General features: G+C 35.9%; 2 protein-coding genes and 1 pseudogene across 2 annotated transcripts in view; 2 read left to right on the top strand and 1 right to left on the bottom strand.

Annotated features, from left to right (window-relative positions):
- Positions 1–21,242, top strand: part of LOC118836494 (SUN domain-containing protein 2-like) — a 427,898-nt gene that overhangs the window by 58,365 nt on the left and 348,291 nt on the right. The gene's annotated exons all lie outside the window — the stretch shown is intronic.
- LOC118840536 lies at positions 5,944–6,044 on the bottom strand (annotated as a pseudogene).
- LOC118839717 (olfactory receptor 51F2-like) lies at positions 14,001–14,948 on the top strand. The gene has a single exon (XM_036747245.1). The coding sequence runs from the start codon at positions 14,001–14,003 to the stop codon at positions 14,946–14,948; it is 948 nt and encodes a 315-aa protein (XP_036603140.1).

The raw sequence follows: 21,242 nt of genomic DNA, 5'->3' as shown, positions 1-21,242 counted from the left end.
CCCAGCCTAGCCTGACACACAGGCAGAAAAAAACCAAACAGACAACTTCTTAGTATTGTTTTTCAAGGAAAAACTATGAGGCTCCCTGCCCAGGCCCCTCATGACAAAAACTCCTCATTAACTCCCCACCTCTAACAAGATGGAACAGATACTGATTCTGCCCCATGGTACAAAGGAAAGAGTGTACGATAAGGACGAGGGAGAAGGTGGCAAAAGACAGGGGAATCAAGAGCTGACTAGACAGGAAGGCTCTAGGATAGAAGGAAGTGAGACCTGAATCAAAACTGGAGTCTGCCTTCTCCCTATAGGGATGACCACAAACTAGGAACCAGGTTTTGAACCAGGAAAGAAAAGCTGGTGCTAAAAAAAATGAGAAGACAAACCAAGATACTGGTAATTCAAGAATACATGTGAGAGGAAAAAAGGTCCCAAAGAATGCTTACATATAAAGTTAGCTCAGAATTAAATAAACCAACAGTGAGTTTCATAAATATAAAAGTAAAAACTGTATAAAAATTCAAAGGAAAACCACAAATCCAGTCTCAAGTCAAATAAAGTCAAGAAGCACTTATAAAGTGCTTACTATGTGTCAGGCACTGCGCTAAGTACTGGTAATGCTAATAGACATTGTTTTTTGTTCTCAAAGAAGACCAAAATAACCTCATTATGTTAGAGTTACAGTGTATCTGACTGCCTGGTCAGACCAATAGGGGCTTGGAATGCTCTACCACAGGTCAGGAACAAATAATCCAAGTGAACATTTGGGGTGCATTCTCTAAATTTGTGCAACTCACATCTCTTTTGAACTACTTCAATTCTGCTCTGCTCATAGGGCCAAGTACCTTCTTTGATGCAGGCACATCATACTGGGCTATCCTTTGCCAATATCTTCCATGTCACAAATCAATTCTGCAGCTCTTCAGAGACCTTGAAAGTGTCCTTGTATCACTTCTTCTCATTCCCATGTGAGTACTTGCTTAGAATGAGTTTTCTGTAAAGTAGTCTTTTAGGTAAGCATATGTTTGGCATTCCAACAAGATGGCCAACCCACAGGAGTTGCGCTCTCTGCAGCAGAGCTTGAATGCTTGGCAGTTTAGTTTGAGAAAGAATCTTAGTGTCTGGCACCTTATCCTGCCAGGTGATCTTCAGAATCTTCCTAAGACAGTTTCAATGGAAGCAATTCAGTTTCCTGGCATGACACTGGTATACAGTCCAGGTTTCACAGGCATACAACAAGGTGGTCAGCACACTGGCTCTGTAGACCTTCAGTGTGGTAGACATTCTAATCTCTCTTCTTTCCCATACTTTCCTTCAGAGCCTTCAAAACCCTGGGCTAACTCTGTTAATACATGCATCAACCTCATTATCAAAGTGCACATTCCTAGAAAGTAAGTGAAGGTAAGTGAACTTATGCAAAACTTCTCCATTTGCTTTAACTGATGGTTTCACATGTGGATAAGGTGCAGAGCACCTGTGTTTTCTTGGTAATGCCAATACAAAACAAACAAACAAAGGACAGTCCCTGACCAAAAGAAGCTTACAATCTAATGGTAGAAGACAAGGTATAAAAAGGAACTTAAAAGAATGGAAGGTAGGAAAGTCGTGAGAATAGTGGAGGAGTGATCATGATTCTTCTGGACCCATCTTCAAAATGGAGCTTCCACAAGGAACTTATCAATTCCAGGAGAAGGCAATGGGGGCAGTTAGATCTCCAAAGTGATAAGTCTGCTGGAACATCGTTAGGGGTATTTGTAACACTATTAAAGAGAATTAACCAAAAATTCTCAGTGAAAAAAAAATTGCATAGACTCTACCAATTTCTCAATAAAAAAAAAGATTTCTATAGACTCTACAAAGATCATGGAACACAGAAAGAGAATCTAGGTTACTGTGTCTACGTTATGTAAACATACATACATATATCTGCATACATATGCATATACATGTGATTTATAAATGGAAATATTAGTTTGGAAATGACATCAGAAATTAGATCTTATAAACTAGCATTAACAAAGACAGATAGACTATGTAGAACAAATGATGGAAAATCACTTCAAAGAATTAGAGTCTGAAAAATAAAATAATAGATTGAAATTCAAATGTACTGAAGTAGAACAAAATTTGTCTAAATTGAAGCAAGAAATGATGGTTATATCTTTTAAAATTATTTTTCATTTCACTATTATATGTTTGACATACATAAACATGACTACATCCTTATAGAAAGAATAGGGGGAAAAAGTACTACATGTGAAATTCTGATACTCCCCTACATAAAACTTGTATATACACACAGATGCACACTCGTATACATATGTGTATATTACATAAATATATATGTATATGTATATATATATATATATGTATTTGTATATAAATATATAATTTAACATGGTTGTTCTAAGAATATCTTATTCTTTTTTGTAGTTTAAATGATTTATTGATTTTATTTTATTTCTTGTATGTATTACAATCACTACCTCCATTCCTCATAATTTCCCCCTCTAAAATGAGTTAATAAGTCTTCCCTATTAAAAAAAAAGTTTAATTACCCAAAATAATTCCAGACATTGACCATGTCTACAGGAATATAATGTATTTTACACTTCAAGTTCCATGACTTCACTGCTAAGAGGATTCATCACTAGCTTTCTGGAGACATGATTGGCAATTGCATCATTTACAGTTGCCTTTTCCCAATTGTTTTCCTTCTCCTCTTTATAGGCTATTTAGAAAACAAAAAAGAAAGAAGGGGAGGAAAGGACAGAGGGAGGGAAGGAGGGAGAAAGAGAGGATTGAAGAAAAGAAGGAAGGAAAAGAGGGAGGGAGGAAGGAGGAAAGGAGGGAGCAGGGAATAAAGGAAGTGAGGGAGGAAAGAAGACAAGAAGGAAGGGAGGGGAAAAGGGAGAAAGGAAGAAAGAAAGGATGGAGGGACAACAAAATAACAACAAATAAAAAAAACAATAAATACACTCAAGGAAGGGGAAATGAGATAAAATCTACAAATGAGCTAACTTAGACAGGATAGTATAGAAAGGGAATTCTATTTTGGTATGTAACAAGCTCTAAGTCCATGTGTGACTTAAAAGAGAATAAAAATGCAACAAATTAAGACAGAAAATAAAAGGGATTGCACTAAGGAAGAGGAAAATAAATGAAAATTTTATCTAAAACATCATCATAAAAGAGTATTACCTCAAGCTAAGAAGGGGGCAGGACTTGTAAATATGGTTTTACTTTGCTAGGAAACATTGAAAAATGGAAAGAGATGGGAAAACTTAGAGTAGTAAAGAGAGAAATTGAACTTGGTAAATTTGAGGAACATGGGACAGAAAGTCAAGGTTGGGGCTGGTGAGAGATCCTTTGAAACTAGGAAGTAGTAAAAGAAAAATTAATCACAGAGGCAAAAATGAGGGAGTTGGATCAGATGGACTCTGATCCTTTCTAGAACCATGGCCTTATGATCTTAGAGTGGAAAGGGCGTAAACAATACAAATGAAACAAAAATCCTATATATGTATAAATATGTGTGCATGTGTGTATACATATACACATCTATGTGTTTTATATTGTTGTGCACACATACACACATGTACATATACATACACACGTGCGTTTATGTGCATGTATGTGTGAATAGACAATGGGAATCGGAGGAGAGAACCCTTAACTTTGTATAATTACAATGATCAATCTTGGCTCTGAAAGCGGCACAAGATAATTCATAGCCCATGTTTCCTTGAAGATATGAGAGATTATAGGCAAAGATGTCATACATGTTGTTATGTTATACACATTGGATTCATTTTTGAGGGAGGATTTACTGGGTTTGAACAGGGGAGAAAGGTTAAATTTAGAGATGAATATGATATAAACACAAAAAAGGTACTGATAAACATTTTGAAAGAAAGATAAAAAGATAAGATCCTGTTAACTTAATCATGAATCTTTTGGACCTTTCAGTTTTATTAAACAAATATTTATTAATTGCCTACTAAATCCAAGCCCTTAAGTTAAGGACTGAGAGTGAAAACAAGAAACAATACTTACTCCCTAACCTCAGGAAGTTTTTATGACACGTAAGGGATGGCATGTATGAAAACAAAAAAGTGTTGAAAATTAGAATATGAAAAATACCTAGGGAAGGTCAAGGTCTGATAAGATATTTAGAAAAAAATTATATATTTCTAGGGTAGCTATGGTTTAGGGAAGAATAAATGAAAAAGATGTTACCTGACTGAGACTTGACAGAGAGAAGATTTTGAGGAGGAGGAAAAATCTTTGGTAAGCACAGAGTACAATATGAGCAAAGTTACAGGGGTCAGAAAGGGTTGGCCAAGAGTGGGGGGTAGTGAGTAACTCAGTTTGTCTGGAATGTAAAATGTGGGGAAAGAAACGTGATATTAGGACAGAGTGGATCATCAGTGGATTTTTATGAGCTGTGACTCTTAGCTATTTATGCTTTTCGTGCTTTATTTGCTGTTGTTGTTGTTCGTTTGCACAGATTTCTGACAACTAGAGTTTTGCCAGGTTGGAAAAAGCCCTTCTGCCTTTGCACGTGTTTGTTGGTATTTGTATTTGGGGACATTCCCAAAGACCCATTACTTTCACATACTAGGGAAGATGCAGGAATTTAAAGAAGGAATCTAAAGAAGGCTAAACAAAATAGAGTAGAAGAGAGCCACATTCTAAATTCCCTTCACCTCTGAGGTCTTGATACATCCAGAGCCTTTTGAGTAAGGTTTTCAATAAACCCTAAATGCTCTTCTTTTGTTTGTTGCCTCATATAGTACTTTGGCTCATCAATCACCCTTTTGCTCTTATGCTATCTCCCTCTCCATGGTCTCTTTCCTCTCTGCCTACAAATATGCCCAGAGCTCTATTATCCTAAGAAATCACTCCTTGGATCCTACTATCCCTTTCAGCTCTCTTCTCTCTGTTTTCCCATATGTGACCACATGTCTCAAAAGGATGATCTAAATTTCACACCTTCAATTTCTTGACACACTTATAGCTCCACTCATTAAACTGTCTTTCCCAACCCTCTAATGAAGTTGTTTTATCCAAGGGTGATATAGTGCTATTTTCTTTAATCACCAAACTCAATGGCCTTTCTCTACATGCATTTCTCTTAATCTCTCTATCGCATTTAAAACTATTGATTACCTTTATTCTTGAGCCCTCAGTTTTCTCACCTCTATGATGACTCCTCCATTTCATATGGTAAATCATTTTCTTTCTCCCATGTCAGAAATATGGATATCCTGTGAATTCTTTCCTGACCCCTCATATCTGTGCTTTAAACAAACTTTCCATAGTAAGTCATTCTTTGGTGTATCTTCAACTATAAACTCTGTTAGTCACTTCCTAGTCAATCTATTATTCAGTCCTGAATTTCCAATTACCTGCTAGAAATTGCTACCCAGATTTCTCATTCATCCATCTAATTCAGTATATTTACAATTGAACTATTATTTTTTAAACTTCTCCATAATTTTTAATCTTTCCACTGATGAAGCTATCATTTGTCTAGTAAACAAGAATAAAAACAAAGGAATATTATTGTCCCCAAGCTCTCCCTCATTTCTCAAATCAAAGCAGCATCCAAGTACTAATTCTTCCTCCTTGAAATTTTTCTTATTTATCTCTTCCTTTTCTCATCTCTTCTATTAGCATCCAGATCCTTCTTATATTTCTCCCCAACTATTACTCTCTCTCCCAAATTGTCTTATACACCACCACTAGATTAATTAGCCTAATATGCAACTCTAATGAAGCCACTCAATTATATAGAAACATTAAACAGATCATCACTATTTATAAAATAAAGTCTAATTTCTTTAGGCTGGCATTCAAGGCTTTTTAAAATATTTCCTTAACATTTTTTTTTCCAAATTTTGTCTAATACTACATCACAAAATCTACCCTTTTCTCCAACTAAACAATATAGATTATTTCATGGATTACTGTGTCATCCTTTTCCAGAGATCACACTAAACTTCCCTGTTTCTTTCTAAGCATGATATATACTGGGAAAAGATCTTTATCTTATGAAAACAATAGCATCTTCTGAAAATAGAATTGAATCTGGTCTTTCATTTAAAAGTTTTCTCTATGCCTATAATCAGCCTACTAACTTAATTTCATATTAATGACTTTTTTTTCTAGATTTTACATTGGGGTGGTAAAGTTTCAGTTGCAGTGTATGAACACTTTAAATATCCCATTAATTATGTTCAGTTTACAGCATTTAATCTTGAGAAGGGCATTGACAATTGGAGCAAGTTCAGAGGAGGGAGAATAAGATGGTGTAAGCACCATACTATATATGAGAAACAATTGAAGAAATGTATGAGATTTTGCCTCAGGAAGAGAAGACTTAGCCAGAACGTCATAGTTGTCTGTGAGTATTTGACGGTCTTTCATGTGGAAAAGGAGATAGTCTTGTACTCTTGAACACCTATTACACACACATACACACACACAGACAGATATACATATATATATATATATATATATATATATATATATATATACAGAGAGAGAGAGTAAGAGAGAGAGAGAGAAAGAGAGAGAGAGAGAGAGAGAGAGAGAGAGAGTAGCAAGTTACATTTTCATAGAGATAAAGGTTAGAAATATTTATTAACAAACAGAACTGTCCCAAAGTAGAATGAGTTGCCTCAGGAGAGAATGGATTCCCCATCAATGAAGGTCAAGTGGAAGCCAGATCTCATGAATGTTGTAGAGGGGATACTTACTTTTGTTTGGATTTGATGAGTTTGCTCCTATGGTCTTATCCAGTTATGAAATACTGTGATATTAGAACATTCTCTTCAAATGTTTTAAGTTTGCAAATGACCAAATGTACAAAGTTTCAGTTGTGAGAGAATGTCCTCAAAGGCTAAAAGGCCCTTGTCTCTGTCTTCCACATTCACAGCTATAGAAAAGGAAAAGCAGAAAATCTTTTTGTTCCATAAGTCACCAGGGAATATCCTTCCAGGGACAGAGAGATTTAAAATGCAACATATTCACAGAGTTCTCCCATAGGAACAGATCTTTCCATTGGCCATTTCATTAGCCTCAAACATCATGGCTCCATATAAATCCTCTCTCATCAATTGGCAAGTATTACTCCTCCAAGCTGTTTTCCTATTTGGATAGGCTAGCTCTTTCTCCTTACTCTAAGGTATTTTTGAAGTAGGAAGCTATCATCAGATGAAGCCCTGCATATTTGATTATTTGTCTTATAATGTTTCAGATGAACTTAAATTACACCAAAAGAAATTTAATTTAGATACTAGAAAAATGCCCTGAGATGTGAAGATTGAGACCCTCGGCTCTTTCATTTTCAGTCACTCCTTCTGTACGTTTCAGTGGCTCCTCTGCTTTCCAGATAATCCAAAAGTAAGTAATTAGCCCTCTCTCTGCTAACATCCTATTACTTTGTGATTCTCTCATGTACTTGGCATTTATTATAAATGTGTATTGATACATCCATTGTCAATTGATACATAAATGAGATAAAAGAATTTTCCTTTAAACAAGCTATTGAGTTTTGGCTGGTTCTTAAACCATTTTTCTATCATTCATCTCCATACTTGTATCACTAATAGATAAAACTCTTTTCTTGGTCCCTACACCCTCATCTCTGTATGCATTTTGTAAATATATGAACATCTGCATGGAGATGTAGAAGGTGGGAGCTAAACTATGCAATGGATAGAGGGATAGGACGCTTTGCTTGGAGTCAAGAAGACCCGAGTTTAAATCCAGCCTCAGATATTTACCTCCTATGTTATCTTGGGCAGGTCACTTAATCTCTTTTTGTCTCAATTTCCTCAACTGTCAAAATGGATATAAGATTAACACTCACTTCTCTGGGTTTTCCTGAGGATCAAATAAGGTAGTATTTGGAAAGTGTCCAGCACAGTGCCTGGCACATGGTAAACATTATATAAAAGATGTTACTATTATTGCAGATAAAGTTCAATAAAGATAAAAAAAGCTAAACAAAATTTTCCTCTTAGTCTGCTTCTTCTTGCCTGATATCCCATTTTTAAGCCAATTTCAAGCCAAAATCTCAGTTCCTGAATCCTGTTATATCTTCCTATTATTTTTAGTTTCATGATGCTGGGCTCAACTTTTAATTGATCATGAAATACTTATTTTATTCTGAAGAAAAATATTAAGTTTGCTTGGTCTCATGGGAAAGAACTAAAAACATTCATAGAACCATCAATCTATGCTATGGAAATACTTGTTTTATTCCTTAAACAAAAAAATATATAGAGGGTAACTCAGAAACTGTCTAGTCCAACCACTTTACTTTACAGATGATGATACTGAGGCCTTTACTTACCCATAAAGGTAACATGCATCTGAGGTAGATTTTGAAACCAGATCCCCTAACTCCAGGGCCAGTACTTATTCCATTATACCATACTTCCTCTTGAGTTATGACATAATACATGTAAAGTGCTTATTACAGTTCTTAGCACATAGTAGGCACTTAATAAGTGGTTATTTCCTTACCTCTTCTTGAATTTTAATTGCTAGAGTGAAATGTCTTGATGAGTCTTCTACATGCTGTTGAAACCACAGGTTCTGTCAAAATAATATATAACATCATTACAATTACGATTTATATTTAGCTTTTTCCTCACAGCCACTCTGTGAAGTTTATGGTCTAAGGAAGAGTTTCTTAAAATTGGAACTATTAAAATGGTATATGGGATACTTCACAAAGAGTGGGTTCTAGAATTGTCCACTAGAGGTCAATACTCAGAAGACGGATGGTCACTTGTCAGTCAGTCAGCCAATAAGTGTTAATTACTGCGTACCAAGCATTATGCTTTATCAGGAGTATTACAATGGAACTTTTTATTTCAGGAGGAGATGTGTCTCAATGAATTGTGAGGAGATTTCTAACTTTTATAAGGTCTGATTTTTAAAAATTATTCTAGGAGCCTGTTAAGGGGGTCACTCTGGGGACATAGAATGACATGATCTATCATCCTTTTTTTTAATTAAGATTTTTTATTTTTAGTTTACAACACTCAGTTCCACATGATTTTGAGTTACAGATTTTCTCCTCCCACCCAAGATGGCATGGCATCCAATATGTCTTCTACATATAACTTCACATTAAACTTATTTATACAATAGTCAAGTTGTAAAGAAGAATTATGACCAATGGAATGAATCATGAGAAAGAAGAAACAAAAGCAAAAACAAAAGAGAACAAATAGTTCGCCTCAATCTGCATTCAGACTCCATATTTCTTTCTCTGGATGTAGATAGCTCTCCCCATCATGAATCCTTTGGAATTGTCTTTGAACCTTGTATTGCTGAGAAGAGCCAAGTCTATCAAGGTCAATCATCACAGAATCAATATATCTGTGGTTGTGTATAATGTTCTTCTAGTTCTGCTCTGCTCACTCAGCATTACATCATGTAGGTTTTCCCAGGTTATCCTTTTAAATAAAAATTTCTTGAAGCCCACAGCATTCAAAGCCTTGTATGAGGTGATAGGAGTATAGAGAGAAGAGGTATAACTTGTAATCACAATAACATAGAAAGATAATTTGCTTCTTTTTTGTCTTAGAGTAAACATTGCATGGCTAGCTACAGTCTCACCATAACAGATTCAGAGGAATGGAAAAATCATTAAATGTGTCATCTAGTTCAATATTCTATAAAGTATCCCTTGCAATAAATTTAGTGTAATTCCAAAGCAGCATTTCTCAAAGGGTGGTCCAGGAACTCCTATGAGTCTCTGAGATCTTTTTGGGGAAGGTTAATGAGGTCAAATATATTTTCATAATGATACCAAATATTTTTTTAATTTGAATATAGTAAATATTGATAGATATAATTCACATAAACCAAAGCTCCTAAGGTTGTCCTGAATGATTTTTAAGAGTGAAAAGGGGTCCTGAAACCAAAAAGATTGAGAACTACTGATCTAATTAAATGAACCTGCTTAAAAAAAAAAAAACAAATATCCCAGAATGCACACACGCAAATGAGTATTACCTTTACAATTACCCCCTTGGGACACCTGAGGAAATGAAAAATGAATCTGGTTTGAGGACACAGAAAAAACAGAGTTCTAATAATGGCTCCTTCACTTACTAGGTATAGGTCAATGGCCAAAACATTTAGCGTCCCTGAATCTGGGTTTCTTGTTTTGTAAAATGGAGCCAGTAAACCCACAGTACCTATCTGGTAGGACTACTTTGAGGATCAAGTGAGATAAGCCATGTGAAGCAGTTTGAAAATATTACAACAGGGACAGCTAGGTGGTGCAGTGAGTAGAGCACCAGCCCTGGAGTCAAGAGGACCTGAGTTCAAATGTGACCTCAGACACTTGACACATTTACTAGCTGTGTGACCTTGAGCAAGTCACTTAACCACAATTGCCCTGCCTTTCTCCCTCAAAAAAATAAAATATTACAGCACTGTAACAAGTCAATTATTATTGTTGTTTTTATGGCAATGGAGCATAATGGAGCTTGGGGACCTGACTTTGGAGTCAAGAATCCCTGGGTCTGATGCTCATCAGCTGTACAGGCATAGACAAATTCCTTAAATTTTTTGTAATTCCAAGTACCTCCATAAATTTATGAACATATTGATTGACAAGATGCCAATCTGAATAGGTAAAAGCGATTTCCACAAACAGTCCCCTCCACCCAATAATGAAATTGCCGGTTCAGACGCATTTTAATCAATATCATTAGCATTGGTAATATTTATTCATTCATTTATTTATCATCTGTTTATTTCAGTGATGATGCCATTACTTGAACCATTTTGGAACCTGTTCTCAGGCTTTGCAGCAAGTTTATTTAAATTTCATGAATCGTGTTATAGTTATTAAATATGAGCTTTGGAAATGGTCAAAAGACTGCTGGATAAGGTGAGTGATGAAGCTAGGGAACATCTGTTAGGGTTAATGACAAGATGTGACTATAAGATAACAAGATTGGCTTTCTTGTGTGGTTCATAATTGGCATCTGAAAGTTATTATCATTCTTTTTTTTATTTGAGCAACAAAAGTGTCATTGGATATTAAAAAGAATGCCTTTAAGAGATGACATTCACGTGGATTGTGAGTTTTGAGACATTTTCAAAAAAATCATTCTTGTTACTTCAAAGTCAATAAATAGTCTCTTGTAACATGGCATTAAACATTACTAATACCATTATTAATAATAATAATAATACTAAAATTTATTACATGTATACATTATTTTGTACATATAAAATACAAACCATATTATTAATTTACGTATTTCAACATAAAACTACACATTATTAATTTAAGGAGAGAAAAATGAGCAGACCAAAAGATGACAGAAAGGTGGAGAGAGAGAGAGAGAGAGTGAGAGAGAGAGAGAAGAAAGGGAGGGAGAGAAAGAAGGAGGGAGAGAGGGAAAGTAAGAGGGAAGGAAAGAGAGGAAAAGAGAGAGGAGAGAGACTATCAATATATCTTAAGAATTTTAGAGCCAGCCTTGCAACCATTCAGCAAATCATGTAAGCTGAGTCTGTTGTTTGTAAAATCTCATCATGATAAATGTTCTCTCACAGGGTTGTTTTAAGGAACTGATTACTAGGGCATAAACTAAAAAGTACTAACTAAATTCAAGGAATTATCACGATTTATTATTTTTTTTACTTAGCTGAACATATTTATCTTCTCATATCTATCTCATATATAGCACAAACTTGAAGAGAGTATCTTTGACAGTTCTGAGGAATGTGATAGTAAAGGAAACTAATTTTCTTCCTTTAGAAGGTAAGGATGGGATATAAAATTTGTAGAGTTGATTCTCCCACTGTTGAATAAGTCCTTGATATTTAGCAAAGTCAGTTCTGTCTCCTGCTTTTCCCACTTCTAAACAAGAGATAATATAATGTAATGTAATGTAATATCATATCATATCACTAAATCGGTAATTATTTCCAAAATGCCTGCAATGTTCCAGTCACTGTGCTAGGCACTGAGGGCAGAAGTAAAAAGAATGAAACAATCCCTACTTGCTAGGAGCTTATGTTTTGATTGGGGAGAAAATATGTACACATAAAAACATATGCAGTCTAAATATAAATTTCATAAACATAAATGTATACAAAGTAGCTAAATGTAAAATACTTTGATAGGAAAGCAGTATTAGTTGTGAGGATGAAAAAGAGCTTCCTGCAGAAGATCGTGCAGAAATGCATCTTAGAGTGAGAGAGGGGCTCTCTAAGGCTGTGCTAAGGAGAGATTTATTCCAGGTATTTTAGATGGCCAGTACAAAGGCATGGAGACCAGATGTGAAGTCCTTTGTGTGAGAAATGCAGAGGATGGCAATTTTATTGAATCTCAGAGTGTGGATGATGCTGGTAACAGCTAGAATTTATATAGCATTTATAAGCTTATCATGCATTATCTCAAGTATTCTGCTTTTATCTGATCGTTAGCTCTTTGAAGTAAATCAGGGCTGTCCATACTTAGGTTATCTTAAGGCTGCATTAAAATAAAATAATTATTTGAGGGCCACACCCAGAATAAAAAATACAGTACACTAATAGAAAGTGGCGGAACGAGCATCATCAATACGACAGATGAAGGTGGACGTGCAAAAGCAAACACAAAACCACAAAGTGACAACTCAACAGTATTAAGGTAGGTGCATACTGACTAGTCTGCATCGTACAAATGTAATGCATCCCACAGATTGATTGAAAAGTCCATGCAATATGTTCTGTCCATAATACTGCTTAAAAACACCAAAGAAAACTAACATTGATGAGATTATTTATTATTGATGGAATTAAAAAAATAATATGCATTCCCTACAAATTATTATTTTATTTATTCACTTGTGAAAACTACAACACACAGACGGGCTGCATAAAATCACACTGCAGGCTGTATACAGCCTAGGAGCCATATTTTGGACATCCCTGAAGTAAATCATTAAACTATGGACCAAATCTTCACAAATGTGAGATGTCTTATTCAAAAATATAGAGCTGGCAAGTGGCAGAAATGCCATACAACTATCCTGACACCAACTCCAGTGAAGCTATACTTTACTCCAGCAGGAGATTAAGTCTGTACCCCCCCCAACACCCAACACCCCAGTGTTTAAGCCCAAGAAATTTCATCCCAGGAGACAGGGCAGACTGTAATTCTCTAGAATGGATCATGTTTCCTGCTCCAATGAAGAGCTATATAAAAAGTAAATTTCGCATTGTCCTATGTCATTAGAGGACAATTCCTGGGAAGAAATCAGTACCTGCCCTCACCTAAAGCATAAGATTGATACTTCAGAAAAAGGGAGGAAAAAAGAGAGAATTCATTTGAGTAATAATACTTAATAGCTAACATTGATTTAGTTCTTTCTATATGCCAGGCACTGTGCTAAGTACTTTACTGACCAAATAAAGGTTAAATAACTTGGGCAGGGTCATACAGTTACTCTGAGTCTGAATCCATATTTGAACTCAGATCTTCCTGACTTCAGGCCTGGTGCTCTATCCACTGTGCCACCATTTTCCCCTACAAAGGAAAAACAAATATAGAGAAACTGCCACATGCAAGGAACCATATAAGGCCAAGAAATTGATACTAAGAAGAGTTAGAAATAGTCCATTAACTCAAGGAGTTTATACTGCTGCTGTTGTTACCATTGCTGCAGGTCTTGTTCAGTCGTCATTCATGTCTGACTCTTCATGAAAATGTATGGAGTTTTCTTGGCAAAGATACTGGAGTGGTTTGCCATTTTCCTCTCCAACGGATCACCTTTTGTTAGAACTCTTCACTATCACTGGTCCATCTCTGGTAACCATGCATGGCATAGCTCATAGCTTCATTGAGTACACAAGTCCCTCCACCATGACAAATCAGCGATGCAGGAGGCACATACTGCAGTTAACCTGAATTATATGTTTCATTTCAGGATATTAACCTCTCATAAGAAAAAAAAAATCTTCCTTATTGCATCATGTCAGCTTTCCCTAACAGTACGTCACCACCATCTTTGACCTTCTTTCTGACGGGTGTTCCTGGACTAGAAACTGCCCATACGTGGATTTCTATCCCCTTTTGCTGTCTGTACATAACAGCCCTCTCTGGAAATGGTATGATCCTATTTGTCATCATCACTGAACCAAGTCTCCATGAGCCCATGTACTATTTCCTCTCTATGCTATCCACCACTGACCTAGGATTGTGCATCTCCACGCTGGTGACTTCACTGGGAATATTTTGGTTCAATGCCAGGGAGATAAGCTTTAATGCTTGCCTGGCTCAGATGTTCTTCATTCATCTATTCACTATTATGGAGTTTTCAGTACTCTTAGGCATGGCCTTTGACCGCTTTGTGGCCATCTCTAATCCACTGAGGTATGCTACCATCCTCACAAACTCCAGAATCATCCAAATTGGAGTGGCAATTGTGACTATTGCAACGGTAATCTTGATACCCCTTATCCTGCTTCTTAGATGCCTCTCTTTCTGCCATAGCCACGTGCTTCAACATTCTTATTGCTTCCATCCTGATGTGATGAAACTCTCTTGTTCAGACACCAAGATCAATAGTGCATTTGGGTTGACTGCAACCATTTTAGTTGGAGGGGTGGACTCAACATTAATCCTACTTTCCTATGTACTGATCATCCGCTGCATCCTCAATATTGCATCCCTGGAGGAACGCAAGAAAGCCTTCAGCACATGCATCTCCCATATCACTGCTGTTGCTGTCTTCTATATTCCATTGGTCAGCCTGTCCTTTGTCCACAGATTTGGAAAACAAGCTCCTCCCTACCTGCCTACACTCGTTGCCAATGTCTACCTACTCATTCCCCCAGTGATGAACCCCATCATTTATAGTGTAAAGACCAAAGAGATCTGTAGAGCTTTGCTCAAAGTTCTTTGTCCCAAGGCAATCTAAGTCTAACCATCACCATCTCCATACAACCCAAGCATAGGAAATTCCATCCATGAGAGTTTTATTTTTATGGTATAACTTTATCATCTTAGAATTGAAAAGAATCTTAGAATTTATACAGTCACCCCAACCACCATTCGAGAAGATTCTACAATATTCATTTCAGATGATTATCTGCTCTCCCTTTGAACTTTGCCAGTCATAGTCATAGAGAGCAAGAAGATCTTTTATGCAGTCTCTCCAAATTTAAGATAGTTCTACTTGTTAACAAATATGATCTTCTGTATTTTCCACCAATTGGAAATTTCCATCTTCAGCAGCATAATGTGTAGATTTATTTATGTTGAATCTTAATTCAATATGAAAACCATAGTATAACTAAGTTGTCTTTCCCTGAGCTTAAGTTCCCACTTGTTCAAGATGAAAATATCTCTAATGTTCTTCCCAGTAAAACATTGATGATCTCATAGATCTCTGAAAAGAGCAAATGCTAATAAATCATCTCAATTTTTGTTTAACACACTTTAATCCACTTGTGAATCTATTATTCTCCTGAAATTCCCATATGCTTTTAGATTCCGCAAACTCATGATGAAGACCTTGATTACTATATCCCTAAGTACAAGCTACCATGATGCACAACTATTTGAACACATTAAGTATGCCATTTCCGCCCCCCCCGATATGATTATTTTCCTAAAGGTATTTTTGAAAGCCTAATCCAATCTAGAGAATTTAATTGATTTTTTCCCACTTAAATCTCCTTATAGTTGTTAAGGTATAAAATTTATAGAGTTTTACAAACTCAGAGATGGAAGGGACTTATTCAGGATTCTCTACTTTTTCATACCCATCAACTCATAACCCCTTTGATCATTTTGTCAAGCTAATATATAATTTATCCTTATCAACTGGCTTCTTATACATTGTGTACAAATAAAACCAGATCTTAACCTATAGCAAAAGAAAGCCAGTTGATCTTACCAAGTCTTATAGTTGTCATCTTTGCCTTTGCAAAATCAAAATCCTAGAAAAAACAGTTGACATGTGCCACTTTAACTTTCTCATCTATCATTGAATTGCCAACCCCATGCAAGACTGCTTCTACCCCTACCACTTGATTAAAACTGATCACTCCAATGTCATCAGTGATCATTTATTGACAAATCCAGTAACCTTTTTTCATCCCTCTTTCTTCTTGACCTCTCTATTGACTTCCCTCTTTTATTATCTCCTGCCTGAGATTTTGTGGAAATGATTCTACCAGATCATTTTATTGAACCATCATCCATAAACATCCAACAATTTTTGGGTATGCCTCAGGGATCTTTTATTGATCTCATCAGTTCCCACATAGGCAAATATTCTCTCTATGTATATTACTTCCAATTCTGCACACCCAGTACTCATTTCTCTACTGAACTCCAGTCTCACATCTCCAGCTGACTACTAGACATTGCATCTGAATGCCTCTTTGGCATCTCATATATGTCCAAAACTTAGTTCGTTTTCTTTCTCCATAAACCATTTCCTTATCCTAACTTTTCTGTTTTCTTTAAAAACAATTAATTGTTTCAGTTACCTAGATTTGAAATGTAGGGATTATTCTAGATGTATCACTCTTACTCATTCATGTTAATCAATCAATTAAGCACTTATTAAGAACCTACTATGTGCTAGGAACTGTGTTAAGCACTGGGGATAGGAGAGGAGAAAAAAAATGCAGCCCCCGCCCTTAAGACATTACAATTTAACAGGAGTGACAATATACAGATATATACAAAGTTAACAATATACAGAATAAATAGGAAATAATTAATAGAGGGAAAGCAGAAGAATTAAGAGGAATTAGGGTAATTCCAGTATAATTCTAGTAAAAGATGAAATTTTAGTTAAGACTTAAAGGAATCCAAGGAAGTAAACAGTCAGAGTGGAGGAAGTAGAGAATCTCAGGCATGGGAAACAACCAGAGAACATGCTCAGAGCCAAGAGATGGAGTGTCTTGTTCATGGAACAGGCAGTAGGGCAGTACCACAAGATCAAAGTTGTGGAGTAAAGTATAAGAAAAGTGGAACCTAAAAGAGGTCTAGATTATTGAACAACTTGTGATTCTACTTCCGTGACACCTCTTAATTTCATCCCCTTTTCTTCATTCACACTGTAACCACTCTAGTCCAGCACTTCTCCCTAAACTTCCAATCTCCTTGACCAGAGATGCCAAACATACCTGGCTAGCAACACTCCTGAGACAGGCTGAAGCAGATTAAAATGTAATAGTTGACAAATAAAATACAATACAATGTACATAATATAAATATGGAGTTTTCTAAGACAAGTATATAGCTCAGAGGAATTCTTATGTATGGTTCACTTTTTATCTGAGCTTGACAACATCAATGTCTTAGACTATTGAAATAGTCTCCTCACTGGTATCCTTTTCTCAAGTCTCTCTTCTATATAACCCAGGCTCCACAGAGCTGCTAAGTTGATATTTCTAAGACACGGGTCTGACCATGTCACTTCACTGCTCAAAAAGCTTCATTGGCTACTTAATGACTCTAGAATTATGTTGAAACTCCTCTGTTGGTCCTTAAAGTACTTCACAAATCTTCAAAGCCTATCTTTCCAGAACGATTGCACATTCCTCCCTTTTAAGTGTTCTGCTTTCTAGCCAAACTGACATATTTGCTTCTTCTTGGATGGGACATACTCTCTCCCACTTCTGTGTCTCTTCACAATCCACATACTATTTTCTACCCTTCACTTCTTGACCCCAGCTGGCCCATTGCTTGTAATGCTTTGTCTCCAAAAGTCCATCTCTTAGAACCCTTCTTTCAATGCTCAGTTAATCTGCTACTTCCTGCAACAGACCTTTCCTCATTACCCTAATTTTTAGTACTCCCTTCCTGGTAAAATATTTTATATTTGCATATGTCATATTCATTTATCAGTGTTGATGTCTTATTTTTAAGTAGGATATAATTTCTTTGATATCAGTGACTTTTGTTTTTGTATTGTATCATCGGAATCAAACATAATAATTGTCACTTTATGGCGTTTACGAATTCTTGTTGTGAAATTGAAGGCAGGAGTGTATACATAAATGTTTAACATATGGCTCTACAGAAAAAAAAAGTAATTTTAATCTGTATTGTTAACATTTTCTACATCACTTTCTTAAGTCTAGACAATCAACAGAATAACAAAGCCTGCTTTATACTGTTTAACTATTTATGAGTAAATGCTCATCCTGAAAATTTAACAATTGGCTCTTATGAGCCAGTATGAAGTAGCTTCAACTTTCTCAGAGATTCAAGTAAAAATCATAGTTTTCACTCTTACACTCTTGAAGTTTGTGAGTAGACCACCAAATCGACATCTTTGGCCCTGAATTCTTTCCTATATTTCAGTTATGGATTTTCAACTGCTGGCTTGAATTTACCGCTAAGCTATCCCATTGACATTTTTAATTTGATATATTTAAAATCAACATCTCCATCCAATAAATCCCCTGGTTTTGAAATTCTTGTTTAGGGTGCCATCATTCTTCCAGCCATCTATGCCAGAAACTTGGGAGTCATTTTTGACTCCATTCTCTATTTATTTTCCTGTATCCATGCAAGCACCAAGCATTATTGATTCTTCCTTCCCAATATTTTTCATATATATTTCTTTCTTTTTTATTCTTATTGTCAGTAGCCCAGTTTAAATCTTTTTCACCACCAACATGGGCTATTCCAATGGCCTTCATACAGGTTGTCTCCTGGACTGAGGTTTATCTCCCTTCAAGTTCAGAAAGAGTTCAAATTCAGTCTCAGAAGGTACTCACCAAGAGCACTTGGGTAACAAACTTAACCTCTATTTTTCTCAGCTGTCTCAACTAAAAATTGGGATAATAACAGTACCTTCCTGGAAAGGGCATTGTGAAGAAGAATGAAATAATATTGTCAAGCATTTAGCAAAGTGCTTGCAGTTAGTAGGTACTTTGTTATGGTTGTTATGATGGTGAGGATGATGATGATGATGATGTTATACATCCCTGCCAGATTAATCTTCTTAATGTACAGCATTTTTTACATCACCCAGTAGCTCAAAAAATAATTTTTCCCAATTGCTAACACATAGGGAGTACTTAATATAAACCTTTCTTATTGATTGATATGTGAAAGCTTATTATGTAGAGATAAGTTTTGTGCCAATTGTTCTCAAAGGGTAGAAACAGGATTTTAGGAGATTTTAGGATTTTGGGACACAAATTTAGAGTTGGAAGGCACATTATTTATGAGGACAACTAAGATTTAGAGAGTTTAAGTGATTTGTTCATGGTCACATGAGCAGGGTAAGGATCTAAAACTAATCCCTTTGACTTCAAACTGACTACACCCAAGTCATCCTGACTCTCAGTCCAATGCTCTTTCCACCATGCCATTTTAGCTGCCTTAGAGAAAGTATGAATGGGATGGTTTCTGGAGAAACTTGAGATGTATATAAGTGCATTTAAGATGTATGAGAGTGAAATGAGAAAAACCAGGAAAAAAATTTACACAACAACAACTTTGTAAATATATACAACTTTGAAAGACTTTAGAACTCTAATCAAAGCAATGATGAATTTCAATATCAGAAGACCAATGATGAATCATTCTATCCAATTCCTGACAGAGAGGTGATGGATTCAACAAGGAAACAAATTTTTATGGAAAGCAGAAATGTGTTTTGCTCAATTATACATGTTATAGAGTTTTGTTTTTCTTTCATTCCCAATGTAGAGGGAGAGAATTAAGAGACATTAAAAAACAGTGTTTTGTTTATTAATAATAATAGAAATCTGTTGCTTCAAAAGATAATGGGTTCTTTATTACAGAAAATTAGCAAGCAGAAGCTGGATAACCACTTATGAGGAATATGACAGGATTCCTGTTCAGATCAGGATTGTCATTGATAGACTCTGATGTCCCATTCAACTCTAAGATTTTGTGATCTTAAATATTTTGTTGCCCCCCCCCCACAAAAAAATTGAACATTGTAGGGACAACCTGTCCTTACAGGCTAAAAGGTACCAGGCATTTATGCCTGAATATTCCTACCTCTAGACAGAGAAAAATAGAAAATTTGCTTTTCCCTGAGTCAGCAGAGAAATGCCCCCAAAGGAAATTGAGTTAATAGGAAACAAATGCATAGAGCTCTCCCATCAGAATAGATTGCCTTGATGTCCATATGACTATAGCAGCTAAGGGCTCCTTATAAAAAAATCCAAGTGAGGAAACCAGTGGGACTTCCTTCCAATTCCCTACTCTATTGCTGACAGGCCAGTCAGCTCTAAGATAGGGACTGGATCAAGAGACATCATTTAGATTCAGCCTTGAGCATTTGCTTTTTTTCACCTTGTCAGCTATCAGATGGGCTTTATATTGAAGAGGAGGAAATTTAGGTTAGACATAAGGAAAAAAACTTAACTGGAGAAATTTATAAACTTATCTTTAATATCTGTCACTAGCTTCATCAGCTTCCCAGTGCAAAAGGTAAGTTTTCCTTAAGTGAGAACTCTACGCCCATTTTTTCATGCCCTTTCAGATCTCCTATCCCAATTCTCAAATTCCCATTTTGTACTCTCAGTTTGGGACATCTGAGAATTATATTCCTCCAGGCAAGTGACTGTGTTTTTGCTACAGTATCCCTAGTGCTAATGCCAGGCCTAGCATATATTGAGATGTTTAATAAATGCTTATTGCATTATATTGAATTAAATTAAATCATTGAGTCAAAAGAAGTCCCAGTGGTCATCTAATACTTTACTCCTATAGGAATCCTCTAAATATCCTGTTTAGAAGGATTCTTCCAAACTAATGCACAATATCTTTTATGAGAAGGAGTACATTAACCCTCCAGGCATCCCATTACACTTATGGATAGTCCTAATTCTTAAGTCTTTCCCAGATATAAAGCTTAAGTGTTGTTCTGAAAATTCTGTTTATTACTTCTACCTCTTTCTCTGTATAACATAATACACAGCTAATCCTGCTTCTGTGTAAGTCTTTCATGTCTTTAAAGAGCTGCCATGTTCAGCATGATTCTCTTCTTCTCCTGTTAAGCATCCTTTATTCCTTCAACCCATTCTATATGTTGTGTACTTGAGTCCCTTCACCATCTTAAATGCTCTCTTCTCAAAATTCTCCAGTTAATCAATGTCCTTCTTAACTTGTAACACTCAGATCTATAAGTGATAGTTCAGATGAGTCTGACTAGGACAGAGTACAGAGGTACTGGCACTTCCTTATTCCAAGAAATGATGTTCCC

This window comes from Trichosurus vulpecula, chromosome 2 (assembly GCF_011100635.1).
Source record: "Trichosurus vulpecula isolate mTriVul1 chromosome 2, mTriVul1.pri, whole genome shotgun sequence".
In the NCBI taxonomy this organism is placed as follows: domain Eukaryota; kingdom Metazoa; phylum Chordata; class Mammalia; order Diprotodontia; family Phalangeridae; genus Trichosurus; species Trichosurus vulpecula.
Note: the sequence above shows the minus strand (reverse complement) of the source record. Positions and strands in the feature narration are given on the sequence as shown.

Coding starts and splice junctions, on each gene's coding strand:
- LOC118839717 (XM_036747245.1), top strand. CDS start 14,001: ATGTCAGCTTTCCCTAACAGTACGTCACCACCATCTTTGACCTTCTTT.